The sequence below is a fragment of the Lathamus discolor genome, chromosome 5 (genome assembly GCF_037157495.1).
Source record: "Lathamus discolor isolate bLatDis1 chromosome 5, bLatDis1.hap1, whole genome shotgun sequence".
Classification (NCBI taxonomy): Eukaryota; Metazoa; Chordata; class Aves; order Psittaciformes; family Psittacidae; genus Lathamus; species Lathamus discolor.
The window spans coordinates 15,674,650-15,693,988 of record NC_088888.1 but is presented as its reverse complement, the minus strand read 5'-3'; the positions used below and the strand labels follow the sequence as shown (position 1 = coordinate 15,693,988).

At 39.5% G+C, this 19,339-nt stretch overlaps 1 protein-coding gene across 1 annotated transcript in view; it reads right to left on the bottom strand.

Moving 5' to 3' along the window:
- Positions 1-14,467, bottom strand: part of USH2A (usherin) — a 380,108-nt gene extending 365,641 nt beyond the window's left edge. Inside the window, exons 1-3 of the mRNA XM_065679870.1 lie at positions 14,375-14,467; positions 13,014-13,693; positions 7,515-7,680 (exon numbers count right to left, since the gene is read on the bottom strand). Coding sequence (XP_065535942.1) covers positions 7,515-7,680; positions 13,014-13,534 — 687 coding nt within the window. The 5' untranslated portion in view covers positions 13,535-13,693; positions 14,375-14,467. The remainder of the gene's footprint in view (positions 1-7,514; positions 7,681-13,013; positions 13,694-14,374) is intronic.
- Positions 14,468-19,339: the final 4,872 nt, after the last annotated feature.

Below are 19,339 nucleotides of genomic sequence, written 5' to 3'. Positions count from 1 at the left end.
AGGACAGTAATTCAGTCCTGCTTACCTCGCTGCATCTAGATTTTAAACATACTTTCTAAAGCTTTTAATGTGCTATAGTCTGCCAAAACATGGCAGAGTTACATAGATATGATCAGGCAAAATAAAGGCCAGTACAAAAATTTACTTTTATAATTAGAGACACTAAATGTGAAACAAAAACATCAATCTGACATGTTCTCAAAGAACTTCCTGTTTCAGCAGCGTTGGCTGTATCTGAAAATTCATGTTTAAATTCCACTCAACTGGTTAAAGAAATTCTGAAGTATCAAAGACCCTTAACAGTGACTCTGAAAAGGGAAACGCATAGTGGTGTCGCTATTACTAAGTGGTGCAAATCTGATATTGATATCACTATGCAGACACAACTGGCCTTAATCATGCATTGCTATCCTTTCAAAAACACCAGTTTTTGACAGTTTTCCTGAGGTTTCACTTCAGTGCATATCAGATTCTTTTAAGGCTATATAGCCTTTACTCCATTGTGAACCTTCAATCAGAGGTTTTGCTAATATATAGCTAAGAATATACAGTGATAAATAGCCATAAATCAAGATCAGACACACAGAAGGACCCTAAAATTTTCAGAAACCTGAAGGACTTGATCCTCACCAACTAAAATCAACTAGAATAGTGGCAGTAATTTCAAGGAAGCAGTATCCACAATTTATGGCCTTAAGGAAACTCCAAAAACAAAACACAAACCATTTGATATTGCAAAATGAAAAGATAAGTTCAGTTGCAAATCATAAGCAGTGGAAAATAAAGGCAGACAAGACCTGGAGAAAAAAAGAGTCATACTGATCAGAGAGCAGAAAAAAAAATTGTTAAAATTCACTTTTGTTTCAAACCCACTTCAATGTACCTTAGCAGAACTTTTCAATGATGATGTTTCTCAAATGTTTATTTGGTATAAAGAACAAATGGATAGCCAACAGCTATCTGCATATTAAGAAGGCTGCATAAACTATTAAAAAGTATGAAGATACTCTTAGACTGATGACATCTAGGCTTAAGTAGTTTTTTCCAAGTACATTCCAAGACTATTAGTGACTTACATTCAACATCCTGCTGGCAGCAGTGGTTACAGTAACACTGCAGGAAAAGGAAGGAAAAGAAAAAACCCACAGCTCATCAACATAATTGATACAAATTCTCGTCTTCTTTTGGGATGCACATTATCTTCTTTATGAAAGTTACTGAATTAATATTTAAAATTACCAAAAAAATAAAACCCAAACGTTTTCTTATGCCCACTATTCTGATCAGAATGCTTTTTCAGAAACACTGCTGCAATAGAACAGACTCAGTTTCCAACTTAAACAGTCCTATTTTCTGCCTGCTGTTTACCTCCAACAGATTTAGAGAAGATAACTGTGACTTCCTGCTCATCACTACAGTCAGTTCCTAACAGAAGGTTCTCCAAATCATCTTCCGTAAGGCCTCGATAAAACCTCTCACTGTCTTTATAGACTTTGTATCACATTACTTAAAAGTGAATGATGGAAGTTTTACCTAACATTTTGTATGAAACCTCACCTGAGTCTGAAGCAGCATCAATGATGCTTTTCTCTCACTATTGGGAATGCCTCTTCTGATACATTTCCCCAACACATGCCTTTTTTGTAGCCACATCATGCTAGTAACTCATCATCACCACCTGGAACTACTACTTCAGCAGTTTTCTAATGATTAACTACTTAGCAAGACATTTTGTGAAGGATTCCAAGTTCATTACCTTGCATTTTGTAATACCAAATTTCATTTCATGCCAGTTACCCTAGTCTTTTCGGTCATGCCATTCTTCCTGTATGACATCTTTCTGTTCCTCCTCCTGATATCTCTCCACATTATGTTACCAGCTACTACACTCTTAATATTTCTGCCAAGATCATTAATGAAAATATAACATAAGGCTGGTCCAATGACTAATTCCCAAGGAATTCAATTGCTTTTTCGCCTGCCCCCTTCCCAGGATTATAAGTCAGTTCCTTTGAGCAGTATCTCTTGCCAATCCTACCCAAGAGCATAACCTTTGACTCTACAGCTTCCATGGATTGTCACATCAATGCTAAACTGGACTCCAGGAAGAGGAAATCTGACACATGTACTTTGCCTGAAAATCAGTTTTCTAATTAAAAAAAAAAAAAAAAAAGCCAAGAGGTTAGACAGTGATGAGCTATCCCTAGTAAATCCACACTGCATTTTATCCCCCTTTTCACTTAGCACCACATCTTTATTCCTTCAAAGATCTTTTTTAAATCCTCACATGCCACTGCATCAAGAAAAATAGGCCTGCATTGCCAAGATCATTTTTCCTTCTTCTTTGGCTCTGGCTGGGATGGAGTTAAATTTCTTCACAACGCCCTGTATGATGTTGCATTCTGAATCTGTATTCTCACTTTTGCTATTGCTATTCTCTGTCTGGACAAGGGGGACCCGGCTGCCTGGCTGATGGCCAGCATCCATCCATGATATTCAATGTAAGCATCATAGGTCTGCCCCTGACTTGGGAGATTTGCATAAAATATCTCGTTGTCAAAGGATTTTATGTACCAGTTCTTTCAGGATTTTTTGGACAAAGACTATCTGATTGCATCAGCATGTACACAATAAGCTTGCACATTCATGTTTCTACCCCTTTATGCCCACTTCTGTTTCCATACATTCATTTCTGTTACGTGGCTTGGTTTTGCTCTGTGACTGTTATCATTATTGAAAACAAAGTGTATATTTATTCTGGGGACCTTACTCAAATCATCCTTAATCTCAAGCACACCTTCACTGAACCCAGGTCTTGCCTTCTTACACAAATAAAAAGTAAGAAGTTTTTCCTAGTTGACAGTCATTACTATGTCTAATTCAGCTTGGCATCTTTCCAGCTTTATTTCTGTTCGTATATAGCATTCTCTGTGAATTTGTCTCCCTATTCCCCAGTGCCTGCAGACTCTGCCATCTCTAACTGCAAAGGCACTTATTCTGAGTGAATAAGCCTGGGCACCACATCTCCAATTTTTTGCTTTAAGGGCACAGATTCCTCTTAATTCTATTATTTTTAACAACCTCAGATCTTTTTCCCATTCAATCTCTAGGCTCTGCAGTTCACTTTTTTTTTTCTTAAAATAGGCCCATTTGTTTGTTCTTTCTGAACCTCTCCCCCCGCCGCCCCTGCCCCTCCCCCCCAGTCTTCTCTTTCATCTGGGTTTAGTTATAAATACTCAACATTGACACCCACATCTCTAATAATGCCCTCATCACTTGACAAAACTGATATCCAGAATTTCTGCTATAGCAACTACTTGAGGAAAACATTTTTCATGCAGAACATACGGGAATGTTTGGGCCCTGTTAGTAGAACTTTAATTTCCCAGCTATGAACTGGAGAATAAGTCTCTCCAATGACACTGTTCTTAGTAGTAGATCTCTTTAACAAATTACATATCTAAATCCAAACCCAAGGATTTAAATTCCTAGATTACCACAGTAGATTCAATTTACTAGCCTTCTCTTACCCTAGATTTTATTTCAAAGAAATTATTTTCAATCTGTGCTGTCCTTTCCCTCTCTCTTATCATTTAATTGCTATTTGGTGCTATTCCACCATTTAGCTTTCATTTCTGTCATTCCTGAATATGCCCTTACATCCTAATTCCAAACATATTTGCCACCCGACCATATTTCTGCTCTCTCTAAATTTAGTTTCACATCTGCAACCAATACTTCACACTCCTTTGTCATGGTGCCTGTTGCCTTGCATTTTGCACAAATATTTCAGTTTCACATACTAAACACAGGAACTCCCATTTGAGGCTCCCAGCTCCTACTGACTGTTTGGCTTTAGAGACCTTTGGTCCTCATCAATCTCATATTAGGCATAACTGTGTTCAGAGATAGACTTGGTAGAGCTCACTCATGGTCAGCTACTTGCCTCACATACTCTTCACAAGCTACAACCAACCTGCTGAAAAATAAACACAAAAATTCACCCATCTGCCATGAACACTTATCAAACTCAAATCCCCCAGTCTTCCCCTAGATGTTACGCTGTTCCGCAGCTTGGCACACAATTCCATGTGTCTCAGCTCCCAATTCTTTGGTTGCAGCCACTGGATGTGCCAGCCAGCTCTCCCCATCCATCACCCAACCACCATTACAAACAAGATGCATAAATTCCCTGTGAGCCAAGCAAAAAGTATTGCCTTTTCCTCAGGGGCAGGACCCATTAGACACCCCTGTTTGTTAACTGTGTTAAGTAAGTGCCAGCATTCAGAAAAAAGCCCTTCTGTCCTGAATCAGACTCACTCCAAATTAGACATATCTGTAATTTGGTCTGCAGTCACTGAGTAACAAGGCATCATGCCAAAACCTTTTCATCCTCCCTGTTGACCAAACATGTGATATTGCGCATGGCTTTGAACAGCGCTTTCCAATACACTGTGGAGAATATCTGGTCAAATTTATATCCAATACAATTTACAAGAAAACTATTTTGACCCACTGTTGTAACCAGCATTTTCTACACAGATCTAAAAGGCCACAGAATGTAAGAGAAGAAAGGCTGTAGTGCTAAGAAGGGTGTACAAGAACCAAATATGCTTCATCTACCAGAAAAGTGATGCATATTGAAAGCCAGGGATATTAACTGCAGTGTTTAATGCTTCTAATTTAATTTTTGGGGAAACCAAACCAACTGCCACTAGGTAGATGCTCACACCTCTGGCACAAAGTTAAAACATGTTCATAATAAACAAGAGACGTTATCGCACACATCTTCAGTTACCACCAGTATCCGAATTGTATTACCTAAAAGCTGTAAGAGTACATACTGAAAAATAATCTGAATAGCTTGTACCTACTACACTTCATACAGAAGAGGCTTTCTGTTTAGCATAGCAGCATTGCATCCCACCACTCTCCCTCTTCAATTCACAGATGAGGTTTTATGGGGTGCTACAATTCCAAGTATGTCAATGCAGCTATTTGCTCCTTTTTCTTTCTTTTTAATTACACTTTTTGCACACATATAAGTTCTGCTACATGCACAAAAATATACTCATTCCACATTTACAGCTGCCTTGTTAGGAACAGTACTTAGATGCCTCATAAAAGAACACCAACAAACACTAATTTTGGACTAAAAGAAAATCATACCAAACAAGCTGTTAGACAAGTCTGAATAGATTGATTAATTTATTTTTATGTCAGGGCACATCACTCTGGCTAAATCCCAGATAAAAAGAATGCCAAAAATGTTCAAAATTCTGCAAAGTACCTAAAAAGGTGCTGATTCTGCTGTTAGTTTAGTTAAACCTAATAGCTTGTAGCTAAACATCACAGCCACATACATGACATCTCACATTCGACAACAATTCCCTTTCTGTTTTTGTAGAAGGAGGTTACATAGCAACTACACTGATAACACCACATCTGCTTCAAACCAGTATGACCGTAGGGTGACTGCAAGCTTTCCTAACTTACTGCCCACGGAGCTCGGTCCTATGGCTTGTCTTTGCTAGGAAGTAAAGGTTATGCCTACAACAGTAACACAGAACTGAGATTGCTAACCCTTTACAGGTATCAGAGGCAGTTTTTCCTGAACAGAACAGCATGGAGAGTCTACGTGGTCTGACTTATTTGGAAAAGCTTAAAGCAGTAGTAGGTCATTACTGCATTCAGCCCACCTCTGCAGTCTCTACTCCAGGTAGCCCATCTACAGCCCAAGGAAGGGTCTCTCCTCTGCACACGCATGCCTAGAAAACTACATAGCTCTTTATCTTCAGAAGATGAAGATGATTTTCATCAGCTTAAGGAAACACCTGTATTCAAATATATGTATCGTCATGAGATATAAATATCTATGATCATCAAATATTATTAATGTCTGAAGACACAAACAGTACCATATGAATATTACTTTTGCACGGTGTCTCTCATTTTCCATTCTTCTCTCCATTCATTGAAAAAATGCTTTTGGCATGCTGCTCAAAGTAAAGGAGGGAAAAATAACAAAAACCCACACCACACAAAACCCCAAACACCAAAAAGCCCCTAAACCCTTTGCCTAAAGTCTCATAGCCAGCCCTAGTGCTAAATGGATCATGCTGCAGCCACTATAATCTTTAATGATAGTTAAAAGTTGAATCCTACAATACCAAAAACCACAGAACGTAAGGTTCTATGCTAAGCTCAGAAACCTAGGAAAGGTATTAAGCCTGCAATCCCTGTAAGGGTCTAGAAGCTACATTTCTTCACTCCAGCTATGCACTGAACAAATTCCACCACAGAAACAAATTCTACAGAGTGCTTGAGGGTTCTTTGTAATACAATTCAAGATACAGGTGTGTATTTAAATCCAGCATTTTCATTCTTCACTTAGCCATCCCAGGCTTTACCAGTTTCTGAAGCTAGTACAAAATGCAGCTGACAGCAACAGCAGCAATATAGCACCCTTGAAGTGTTTGAAGTGTAAAGTTTATTAGTTCTAACTTAAGGTCACTCTTGTAATCCAACAGCCAAATTCTTATTTGCACTACCATGCTGTTATCCTGGAAAAAAAAAAAAAAAAAAAAAGAAAACTGCAAAAAAAATCAAGATGTCAGCTTCAATACTTCTTATAAGTGACAAGATCAGCACTAAAAACCCAAATCACAGTCAATACCTTTTAGCAAGTTTCAAGAAAGCAGCAAAACTGTGCTTGATTGTGCTGTAAACCAAATGAAATTTAACAGAATGGATAAAGGAAATGAAGGAAGGAAGAAGATAAACATTTCAATACCTGATAATTATGGTTTATAATTATTAGTTGAACTTGGCTTACAAACAGAATTTACTAGAGTGTCTCTTGGGAATTACAAGACATGCAAATAACTGAATTTTAATTTCTTCTGTGTTTGTTTACTGATTTTTTTTTTTTGTACATACAGTTTAAATTTTAACAAACTCAATTTTGATTTATCCTCAGTGGATATTTGTACACTTATTAAAAAGTTATGTCAACAGAAGACTTTTAGAACACGAGCACTGTATTTTAACAATTCTGAATCAGATGTTTAAAGTAAGAGGAAATAGCTCTAACTTCCTCACTTGCTTGATCCTGCACACTCACACACTTTTACTTACGGGCACTCCTCTGTAAGACAAGTACATTAAAATGTACAGATAAAGATGACATCCTTTTTTTTTTTAAGGAAATAATCTCAGAGACCAAATACTTACTGGTAATGTTAGAAATAGGTAGCTTTTCTTCACCTCAAATACTTGTATTCTAAAGAGTGAGAATTTTCAGTCTCGTTTGTTCAGAAGACTGTGTACAGCATTTATTTTCAGTGCTAAATTATCAATGGCTTCAAAATGAGTTCCCAAACCAAGATACTTGCCTCCAAGACTCAAGAGTTCTCATTTACATCCCCCAATTTACCCTTTTATATTTATATAGTTATAGCACTCACACAAATGTTGTATTTCAACAAATATTAAATGGTTTTTATTTTACTCACCTGTACACTAAGATGAATCCATTTCTTCACAAGAATTCTCCCCAGTGTCATTACTTTTATTGGTGGCTGCAAACCATTTACTGTGCGATAATAAAACATGGCCTCTTTCTCAGAGATTGTGAGTTTGAACACAGTCTGCCCATCAATAGCCTTTTCTATTACACACCTTTGGAAATAACCAAGAAAAATAACATAAGGTCAGAGGAACACACATATACACATTCTTGCCAAGGTGCTATCCTGTAAAGTGATGTTAACCAGAACGTATTAAAATAAGCATTAAAAAAACAGCTCTTGAGAAGATGCTCAATGACAGTGAAAGTCACAGGATGTACCAAGTGTAAAAGAACTTTAACAAAGATATTTTCTCTGTCTTAATCTGAGATTTATTTTTATTTGGTTGTATATTTACTGTATGCAACCCTAGTTCACCTGGGGGTGAAGGAAGGGTCCACTTTGGCTCCTTTCTTTAGGGTTCAGAGATGGAAACCACAGCGGTGGCCAGCACTGCACAGGTCTCTGCTGGACTCTTCATACAAAGCTGTGCAACGCAGTACATTCTGTGGAGGCACTTCATTTGTTTTTTTTTTAGTCTAACAAGGCAAACATAATGTAACCACAAAAAGGAGCACAAATTAGATGTTCTGTAAATAAGTGCTCCATCTTCCCATCAAATCTGCCCGGGTAATGCAGCAACTTCCCTACACTCCAGTTTGACCTAGTCCCCTAACCTAAGATAACCAGAGCAAGAAAAGGCTTCTTGGTTTCCCTCTCTCTCTCTCTCTCCCTCTCCCTCTCTCTCTCTCTCGCACACAAAGATTTCATATCAATACCAAATACATCACTAATATATAAGGTACAAAGAATACCATTCATAGCAACCCAACATAGCATATCTAGCTGATTAAATACTTTTGCCAATCCAATCACCATGATGTCAAGGGTCCTGAGAAAGCATAGGCTATATATGCTTGTGAAACAGTGATCTATTTTATTAAGGTCATCATCAGTACAACAAAAATTATTAAGTTCTGCATTCCCAATTCAGCTGCTTGAGAAACCCAGTCCTCAATTACTGACCCATGAAAAGTCAAATATCTTAACAGTTACACCGGACTAAATTAGTGCACTAAGTCATGAGAGAGCAGTGTATAAAATTTGTATGAGACCAAGATTTACTTAGATGTATTCCAGAAGAACAAAACATTTATCTACTGATGAGCATCTTCACTTACTATGTATATATAATATTATCAAAAAGGCTGTTCCTTGACACTGCCATTATTCCTTAATTCACCCCTAAATGCAAGAGAAAAAATCATTCATCTTAACTGTTACCATTTCAGCCTTCTGGAATGTTGACAATAAAACAACTTGCAGACCTCTGTTTTCTAAGTCTTACTAAAATCATGTTTCTTCATATATTGTCGACTGGCTTTTCAACACTTTGTTTGGTTGTAAACATGGTAGCTTTGCTAGATAATAAATGTGAGAGAAGGCTCAGCTAAGTAGCAAAATATTTAGGAACTGGATTTACCCAGTTCCTGGATAAACAATAATTGGATAATCCAGGGTTTTGTTTATTTTGGTTATCTAAAACAAGCATCCCCACATTGTTTTTATCCCCAAAGGTGGTGTGACTTCAAGGGAAGTGACCTTGACGTACATCACTTCGAAAATTGGAAAGAAAAAATGTGAACTGTGACTCACTACTAAAAGGGGAAAAAAAAAAAAAATAATCAAGAGGCAGAAAACAGAGGGGGGGGGGGGGGGGGAGAAAAAGAAAAAATCCCAAACTAGTGCTAACATAGGTGAAATGGGCATAAGAGTTACTTGTTACTGAGCATGATATTCCATTCCAGCCATGATTTTAGACAGAAACCACAGTTCTTTGTGAAGTCCCAGCTTCTGGTAACCTGCAGCCCCACAGAACCAGCCCCTGACTACATAATTCTCTATGGTGGGGTTGGAGGAATTAAAAACAAACAGTGCAAATTCACTTGGTCAGCTTTCAGAGAGAAAAATGGTCTAGAGAATCTAACATGGTTGCACTGGTAATCCCAATACATTTACTGGACCACTTGCAAATGAGAACATCTGCATGGGTTCAAAATCAGACCTACACTATCTTAAGCAAAATCCCCCTTCCAGTCTAATTCCTAATGTAGTACATCTGACTAAAGTAATAGGACATGATTTTAGTCTTTTAGATGAAGTTAACAAAATTACATCTACTGCCCACTTCACAGTCAGGCCATTCCCCCTGACCCTTCTGCTTGCAAAAGGCCCCAGCTCATTTCTCTCTTCTGGTCATCTAACTCCCAGTTAGCCCAGTTCACACTAAATTGGTATAAACTACCTGTAATGATTACTCATATGTGCTAAGCTTCTACTCATACTCTTTTCCTATTTCATTGTAAAGGATTATCATCATATACCATTTCCTATATTGTGCTAAAGCTTACTTACAGGCCACACACAGGCTTACTGAATGCATTTATATTAACTGATAAGTACATGCAGTGAGAAAGGAAGCATGGGGAAAGAATAAAATTCAGGAACAAGAGCTCTGCTTGCTTATCACAGTTACTGCCCAAAGGGAAAGTAAATTTAAATGCTGGAGTATAAATGTCAGTGGTTTCTCACCATTTTCTTGTTTTTCGTCAGTATTTCCAGTATGCAGTGACTTGAAAGCATACCTACAAATATCTATACATCTTAGAAGAACATTAGGACTGTAACATGACCTGACTTTACTCTCTCTTTGTATGAAACTGCATTTATTCCCAGGTTCACATAAGAAAACCCAGTCTATGAAATCGACGAAGAAAATTCTTGGTGCTTTGATTATCCACATGTATTTGCTTCCCCAGAATGTCACAGCCTTTAAAGGGCCTTCAGACTTTGGATCCTCACATCAGTATCTCTCACTTCAGTCAGCACAGTAGCTTCTTGCAGATAAAAAAAGAACTGCTATTCTCTTACATGAGCACATGCCTAACAAAAATGTCAGAGTCTTTACAAGGGCACAATGGGATACTATAGAGCAACACTTTTTCCTCAACGCTCTCTAGCGCCCAGACCATGTAACATTCAGCACAAAGAAACACGTGGCATGTCCAAAAACCATGGGTCTGCTGTATTTGATGTAAGAGCACTCTGCAGTAAACAAAATATCATATTAAACTTACAAATATTCTACTGGTCATGTGAACCGCTGGTTCTGGTTCACCTTCTTAGTGCTTTGGTGGCAGCACAAAGACTTTGCTAGAATGAGTCCCAGCTCCGTGAATTCCCTCTGCTGTGATAATGGGGTTTAAAAAGTCTCACAAATGACATCTAACAGAGACAATTCCCCATCAGAAACTGCAAAGCGTAGGACATCAGGTAAGTCAAACTCCTTTTGCCAACCTGAAGAACTCACTAAACCAGTATAATAAAAGGAAAGAGATCTTAGTTTGCTGTTAAACCATTTCTGTTTTGTAGGATGCCTTCCAAGTCAAGCTTCAGTGACTATTCATGTGCAATTACCATTTCACCAACACTGGAGCCTGTACTCCTTTCATGAAGAAAGAAAAATTAACATGCTTCTTTCTGTGAACAAAGAGTGTCAACAGTGGCATATCATCATGACCACTGGAATAACTGTTGTCCAACTTCAGTTTTCAGGACCAGGTTCTACCATTGTCATTTCTACATGTTGAGTAGCAGCAAACTCACAAGGCAGAAGAATTAAGTGGTCTATTATAAAAACTGAATAAAAACATTTATATTTTAAAGTCATCTATAAAACCCACTGAACAGGAATATGTACATTGTGTAGTTATTAACACAGTAACAATTGGAGGCTAATATTTTACACTAGTCCATGGATAATCAGACATCAGTAGTGGTTTCTGCACAGCACTTCATCATTTGAAACTAAGAACATACATTTGATTGGTTTAGGCTCCATGCAAGCAAAAGTCTATTCCACTGACTAAAGAGTTTCACAGATCTCCTTCAACAAATCACTACCAACAGCTTGCTCGGAAATTAGCAGAATATTTCTGCTTCAAGTTAGGCATATGCTCTGCTGAACAAGACTGATATGCTGCACATGTGTGGACATGAACTCAGGGCATAGACTAGCCCAGGAATGGACTCCCTGGCACTCAAGATTCAACCACTCTATAGAAAATGCTGTCTATAAAAGACACTAGGTCAAAGCTCCAGAGATACCTTTACACATACCTTCAGCTGACCCGATTTAACTTAAGCTCAAACTAAAGACACTTTTGCTATGTAGATGTCATTTATTTCCCTTCCATAACCACAACTTCCATAGCTAGGTGGGTTTTATTAATTATCCTTGCATAAAAGGACTATAATTTTGCATATATCATTATAAATTTAGACATTTCTACTGTTTCTGATGATTTTCATACCCCCAGACAACATACTATTCAACAGCAGCATGCAAAATAAGTATCACGAATGCTACAACAGAGCATATTGTTGCTTTCATTCGAAGAATAAGTTATGAGCATAAGTTCAAAACCATCTGTTTTTGAAGGAACATACTCTGAAGAAACTTACTATATTTTTTGTGTGCTTCACTTTGAAGATGATCTGCACAATCAGATAAAAAAAAACAAGAGGCTCTGCATTTTGTGGCAGATGAAGAGAAGTTTTTTTGCAGGATTTTGCAAGTTTTACATTATAGTAAGGAAGGCACAGTCAAACTGAAGCTTATAAAGCAATAGTTGCTGAAAACACGGTATGTAGGCAGATAAGAGAGGGAGTATGCTTAGCTACATCTATTTCATAAACACCTAGTGAAACTTGACTAGCAGCTTGGACACTAGAATCCTTTGTTAAAAGTAGCAACATGATCTCTTGTTCAACAAACATACCCCAAATCTTCCAGAAAAGCTATGACCACTCTTCATTTTAGGGGAAAACAAACAAACAAACAAACAAGCAAAAAAACCCAAAAACAAACAAACAAAAAAAACCCCAAAACCAAAAAACACCCACAAACAACCCAGAATAAAATATTAATTGTGGAAGATGTGGGAGGTTTCCTTGTTTGTTTTTAAGAAGTAAACTTGTGTTGGGGGATTCCTAAAGTTTTAGAACCTTTTTTCCATCATGAAAGCAGCAACAACACAAATCCCTAACATGTTTTTCCTAGCAGCTTTTAGAAGAAGGAATTCAAGTTAGAAATGCAAATTTAGATTCTTAAGGACAGACATTCACATTATGTATAAATAATCCCCACTGAAACAACTGGACTATCATCTGAGTCAGTGCCACTATGCCTCTTTAACTGACCCTACTTGTCTTGACATTTAGGAAGACCCCAACCTAAATACAGCTTTAAAACATCACAGTTTCTCACTGGATCTTTTTAAAACTCTAAATAGCTTGCTAATAACAACCATGACTACAACAACCATTGAGTTGTTTGTTTTTTTTAAGAGCACCAGGAAAGTAAGCACCTTCAACACTACTTACATTACACCTTCTTGCTCAGGTTTCAACCATACAGTTAACGTAAATGAAGCTGCAAGCCTCAGAGAATGGGGAGTAGAGAAGCAATCCTTGTGATTATGAAAAATGAAGCTGGAAGCGTTGCTGAAGGACCCTGGATGCAAGTCTCTTTTGTCCTCTGTGATACAGGTGCCAAGGCCTTCTGAAAGAAGCAGTCTGTAGGAAGAAGGTGATGACCTGTATGGGCATTCCTGAACACAAAACCTCTGGGTGCAGGACATAATACTTTCAATAGCTACTGAGCTATGACAAAAAGAACTTCGTTCTGGCAGCCCACAAGTGGCTTCCGTTGGCATGATTGACACTTTCTTGAAAGCTCCCACATTTTCAAGCCTAGGGAAATGTCCCTGGGAGCTGACCAACACAAAGGATTCATAATAAGTTACGATTAATATTTCAATAGCATGAAACAAGAAACGACACCTCAAAGAAAGAGCCCAGCAATTCATGTTTACAAAAAAGCTCCTCCTGATTAAAGCATCCATAAATAAATAACGATGTCCATGTCAGTAGCAATGTTCTCAGGTGGTACACTTTACGAGTTTATGTAGGTTTTCATCTTCAGAACACTCATGCAAGGACTCAGTCACAAGGGACTTCTATGTCTTCTGGTCAGCGAAGCACATGGGGGTGACAGCAGGTATCTGCAAACCACAGAACACAGACACAGTCCATGGGAGGAACGTGCCCTTTTCCACCAACAAAGGCAATGCCCCACTAGGGCTTGAATCCTGATTCCAAATTTCAGCCAGGACACCTTCACTAGCTGTGAAAAAGACATCTCTCTAAGTAAAGGCGCTGGGACTAGGCCAGCTCAAGCCTGCACATGGTCACACAGCCCAGCCTAGCTTATCCCAGATCTGCGGCATCATGAGGCCAACATTCACATTTGCGCGCTAAGGTAACAAATACAGAGCAAGGCAGCAAACCAAGGCATGCAACTTCAACCTCTGAACGGCTTTCCTGACGGTTTCGAGCTAGCTGGTTGAGTCTCACATCTTTGACAAGCCCCCAGCGCTTACCTCGCAGCTCTTCACCGCTATCTGAGAGCTGCGCGGCACCATCCCCACCGCGCAATTCCAGGGACACCCCCTGCCCTCCGCTCCCGAGGGGCGACCGGGAACAACGGCCGAGCCCCTAGCCAATGCACCTGCCGTCCCCCTACCCCGCTGCCCACCGCATCACGAGACTCCTTCCAGCCCTCGGCAAAGCCGATTAAAACCATGTTCCCCATCTGCTTACTAATAGCGAAAGCCTGCGCCGGGGCTGACCGGCAAGGCCGGCGGCGAACAGCGCAATGGTAGCCGATAAAGAAGTTGATTTACCGTCATGTACTCCGCCTGCGAGAGGAGCGTAGAGAGCGGCCCGGTGCTAAGCGGTGCCCAGCAGCTCCCCGCGGCCACTCCGCCCGCTAACGCCGCGGCCCGGGCCGTACCGGCCCCCGCCCTCCCGCCGCGGTTTAAAGCGGCAGCAGCAGCCGGCTCCTTCCCTCCTCCCCCGGGCCCGGCTTAGTTTTACACGCACCCAGAAGGGCGGCCCGCGGCATGAAATATTTAGCGCGGCTTCGGGCAGCAGGAGCGGCGGTGTCCTTTTGGGGGTGTGAAGCCTCCACCGGGGAAGTGCTTGAAGCAAGGAGTTAGTTGTGTGTGGGCCCGATCCTCTCGGGGTCAGCCTTTTGCCTGGTACAGAAACGGGAATCAGTTAGTTTTACACGCTGAAACTACGGTGGGAGTTTGAAGTGTGAGACCCAACAGAGAACTCGAACAAGAGAAGTATTGTAGCTACACTTTCCGCAGGAAAAAAAAAAAAAAAAAAAAAAAGCAAAGAAACGTTGTCAGGACCTTCAGACATTTTTGACATAAACCTCATTTCTCTCTTTGGTACGTTAATGCAAAGCAGGCATAAACAAGCTGCAAAGTTGTCATCAGTGAGCTGAGCATGAGCTACAATAGGTTGTTTATATGTATTTCTAGACGGAGAAGCACCAATTAATACGTCCCCTGAGGATATATAAAGCATCTATAAATTTTATCTTTATTATGGAAGTTGCAAGAGCTGCAACCTGGTTGGTATCTTTCCTTACAATTTCATTGAAATAGCCTCCAGTAACTTGTCACCTTAGCATGTTTGGACTTTCACCAGCTACACATTAACAAAACTCTTTGGCAACGTATACAGTTGCTAAGAAATAACGCAATGCATTTTAACAAGCCCTTCATCCCGCATCAAACAGACTCCTCCACCATTCCTGGAACATCTCTGCTTTCATACAGATCTTTTTTCCTAAGGTCATAAAAGATAAATAGCAATTCTTGGTAAGGTGTCTTCAGTACCTTGGCCATATTTTCATGTTCTGAGAGTCATTAGAGATCATAGCTCTGTTGTCAGAATTACATTTGAATACTTCAGGGAATGTAAAGAATTTAGTTTACTACAGAAGGGGTGGGGAGGAAACATCAGTCTGAGACATGGTGCAACACCACAGCACATAAAGCATTTCTAGATAAACACAGTTAGACTACAGGCTACCACGGTGCCATCAGCAGTATGATGGTAAGAGCTGTTTGCACATCAAGAACAAGCCAGGTCTTGCAGAACACAATGGAGAGAGAATAGACATTATCTACCATCTTTGGACATCAAACAAGATGGGAGCACCTATGAGTCATGGAGCATGAACCTGTCAATAGTGGGACTTACCAAGTGGCTACGTTGTGACTTGTGTCTATTTCTTGGCATTCCCAGTCTATTAAAAAAATCAGGTTTTGGTCTGACCACCTCTTTCTAGCAACCAGGAAGGCCTGCTCCAGGAATCTTTGTAGGTCTAACAGGTATCCAAAAGGAAATTCAGAGTACATTCATTACAAAATGCACTCTCTGTTATATTCTACAAACACTTGACACACCACCACCTCCGAAGTACACCATAGCATCTTTCACAGTCAGTGCTCAGTTTGGGAAAATGGTCCTGCCTCTTATCACACTCTCTATCCCCAAAGATAACCAGCCCAGCAGAGATCACGATTTTTCCCTTTACATATTTCATCCACACGCACAAGTCAACAGTACAAGACTTGCAATACCACATGGCAGGACAACAGCCCAATTACCCAGGCCAAGGATCCCTGCATCTTTGCAAGTTACACTATTGTTCATTAGGAGTATAATGAATAAACTACCTGCAAGAGGTTAAAAGATAAGAAAACATCCAAATGCCTTTGTGACCAGGAGCAGGCACATATACAGTATAAACTGTACCACAAACAAACACACAGAGTGATTTTGCAGGAAATATTATGGATCCTGTCCACAGGAGTGTTTTGAAGGCTTTTTAATACATGTACATGAAAACAGGGAATCCTACCAGGCAAAAAATGTGTGCTAGTGTTATGCAGTGAATTCTCATGGAGAATTTTATGCCCATTTAACAGACTTAGAATTGTGGCACAAGGAAAATGACCTAATTCAAATGCTTCAAGCTTTTAGTTACAACTGCTCATTTCATCAGAAAAGAAAGCCTCCAATAACATTCAGATGCCACTGGAGAATCTGACCTGCATCAGAAAATTGACATAACTGGGAGCCTGATCCTAATGATCCAACATCCTATTCATGGCAGATAGCATAATCCAAAAAAGCATTCCACACTGGCTGTTTTCTCAACCCATGGTTAGCAGAGGCACAGGACCCATTGACTGCTCTAGGAGGTTGGGGCAGGTTACTAAGAAAAAGAAACCATAGAGATGGTTTATTATACTGCAGCCTGTGCCTTGACTGGGAAATTTTGAAGACTATGTAGGTGAAATCTGTATGGTCTGAAGCAGGGATTTGATATGAGAAGTCATCTTTCTATAATGAAGTTATAAAGTTATAAGCCTTCAAAAATACCAGTTTCCACATGCACAGTGGAGGTAGGTGGAACATCTTATCGGAGATAGTGAAACCACAGGGACTAATTAAGTTTGCATACAGGGAGATCTTAACACCACCATTTTCAAACTTTAGTGTGCTTGACTTCATAACAGTGACAATCGGGGCGGGGGGGTGGCGCTAAAAGAAAGGATGGAGACAGGGAACACAGCAATACACTTACTCAGAACTCCAATAATACAAAACTAGTTTGCACAAACAGTGTACAGTTACACATGCATGTTTTATACAATACAATACCAAGTTGAAACTTGAAATATTTCCTTAGAATCATGATGCCTGGAACTGTTGATGTGGAATTTCAGATAATCAATTTCACTCCCCGAAACACCATGGGTGTTCTGCACCATCACAATAGCTTTTAAATAAGATTTTTAATTAGTGCTGAGCAAAGTCCTGACAACTAATTTGTTTAGCAATTTTGCCTTGTCTTCTGTTCATAAAGAATTCTTAAAAAACTGAAGAACTTTGAAATATATTAAAAGTTTCTATTTATATCATGTTCTGCAAACACCTTATTCCAATATAAGGATGTATCTATAGAATCATAGAATAGTTAGGGTTGGAAAGGACCTTAAGATCATCTAGTTCCAACCCTCCTGCCATGGGCAGGGACACCTTGTACTAAACCATGTCACCCAAGACTCCATCCAACCTGGCACTGGACACTGCCAGGGATGGAGCATTCACAACTTCCTTGGGCAACCCATTCCAGTGCCTCACCACCCTCGGTACTGACTAGTCACATGATACTGTTTTGGCTGTTGCATGAAGTGACCTATGGAGACTAGCTTATGCAGCATGACTTGCAAAGATTAGGTTCAAGTGTACAATACAAAATTCACTTTCAGTGAATAAAGACTTGCTTTTATGAGTGCTTTTTCTTGTAGAACTACACCATTGGAATATTTTCAGGAAATTAACATAAAAGATCCATTTGCATAGCCAAGTCAATATTTATTTCAAATTTAACTGTCTAACAAAAATTATTTTTCCCAATATTTTGCAAGTAATAATAAAACTACAAAGCAAGTACATTTTAATGGCTGGAGGGGAGTTGATCATGACAACCTAGGTATAATTAACAACTTCTGTTTTAAAGGGGAGGAAATTCTGTATAAGCCAGTGAAATAAATATTGGAGTAAAATTCTCTGAAAGCACAGGAGGAGGCGGTAAGTATTTTATAGAGCTGTTAAGAGCCTTTTAACAGCTTTAGAAGTACAGTACATCACATTGCTTATTTTAGTGCTAAAAACTCTTTGTTACTAGAAAGGCAGAAATGAAAGATTCAGGCAACAAGTTTTACAGTCTTCCTTCACTTGAAAACACTGATCTAGACTGTAGATCTCCACATGGCAAGTCTAGTGAAAGGAAACTTCTGCAAGGACTTCTTTACACATCCTTTCTTTTGCATGACTGTGGTAGGCTGCAATAATGGCTTGTCCAGGCAGGAAGGGCCATGCTATACAGCTGGAACACATGGGCCCTCATAATCAACCTTTATTCTCCCCACAGTATCTGTTATTTCCTCCACATGTCCCCTCACCCCAATCCATCGCATGCTTCCCCATCAGTTCCCAGTGTAGGACATGTCCAAGTAACAGCTCTTTTCCCTTGTTAGCCCATTCTCCAAAACAATGTTCTCTACTGCATTCTCTGCCCTTCAACCCCTTCAGTACCAACCCCATCTGTACCTAATCAATCAATTCTGTTTTTATCAGCTGATCACCAACACCTTCTCCAGACTCCCAGTCAAATCCCTGACTTTACTCTTCATTTTCCTTTAAACCTTCCCCTTTAAGCTATTCCATAGCTGTGTAATCTGTAGGCAGCCCCTTCTATCCTCTTCTGCTTTATCATCATTAAGCAACAAGCATCCTGCTCAACCTTGAGCATTCTAGCTGATCTCATCTTCCTTGCCCCAAGCCTTCTTTCAGCAAAACATGATTCCACATCTTCCAACTTTATATTTCATTCCAAAAGAGGATCTTCTAGAACAGCAGCTTCCTCCTTTTCTCTGAATTCAATTACAGTGTGTCTGCAGCACAGTCCTCAGGTAACAGCAGAGGAGGGGGACTGCTTCCTCCTCTGCCAGGAGGAGCAGTCTACAACCAGCCAGTAGAGATGCTGTGAAGAGACCCACATTTGAGACATTAGAGGAAAAAAAGATAGTCAATCCTGCTTTCAAGTGTCAGATTCGCCAAAGATGACATTTCTTCAAAAAATCTTTCCCTTTTTTAAAAGATAAAACTGATTTCCTGTTCTTAAAAACAAACAAACAAACAAAAAAAAAAACCACAAAAAACCCACAAACCCTCCAAAACACAGTGAAACTTTGATTTAGCATGTACATGTTGAA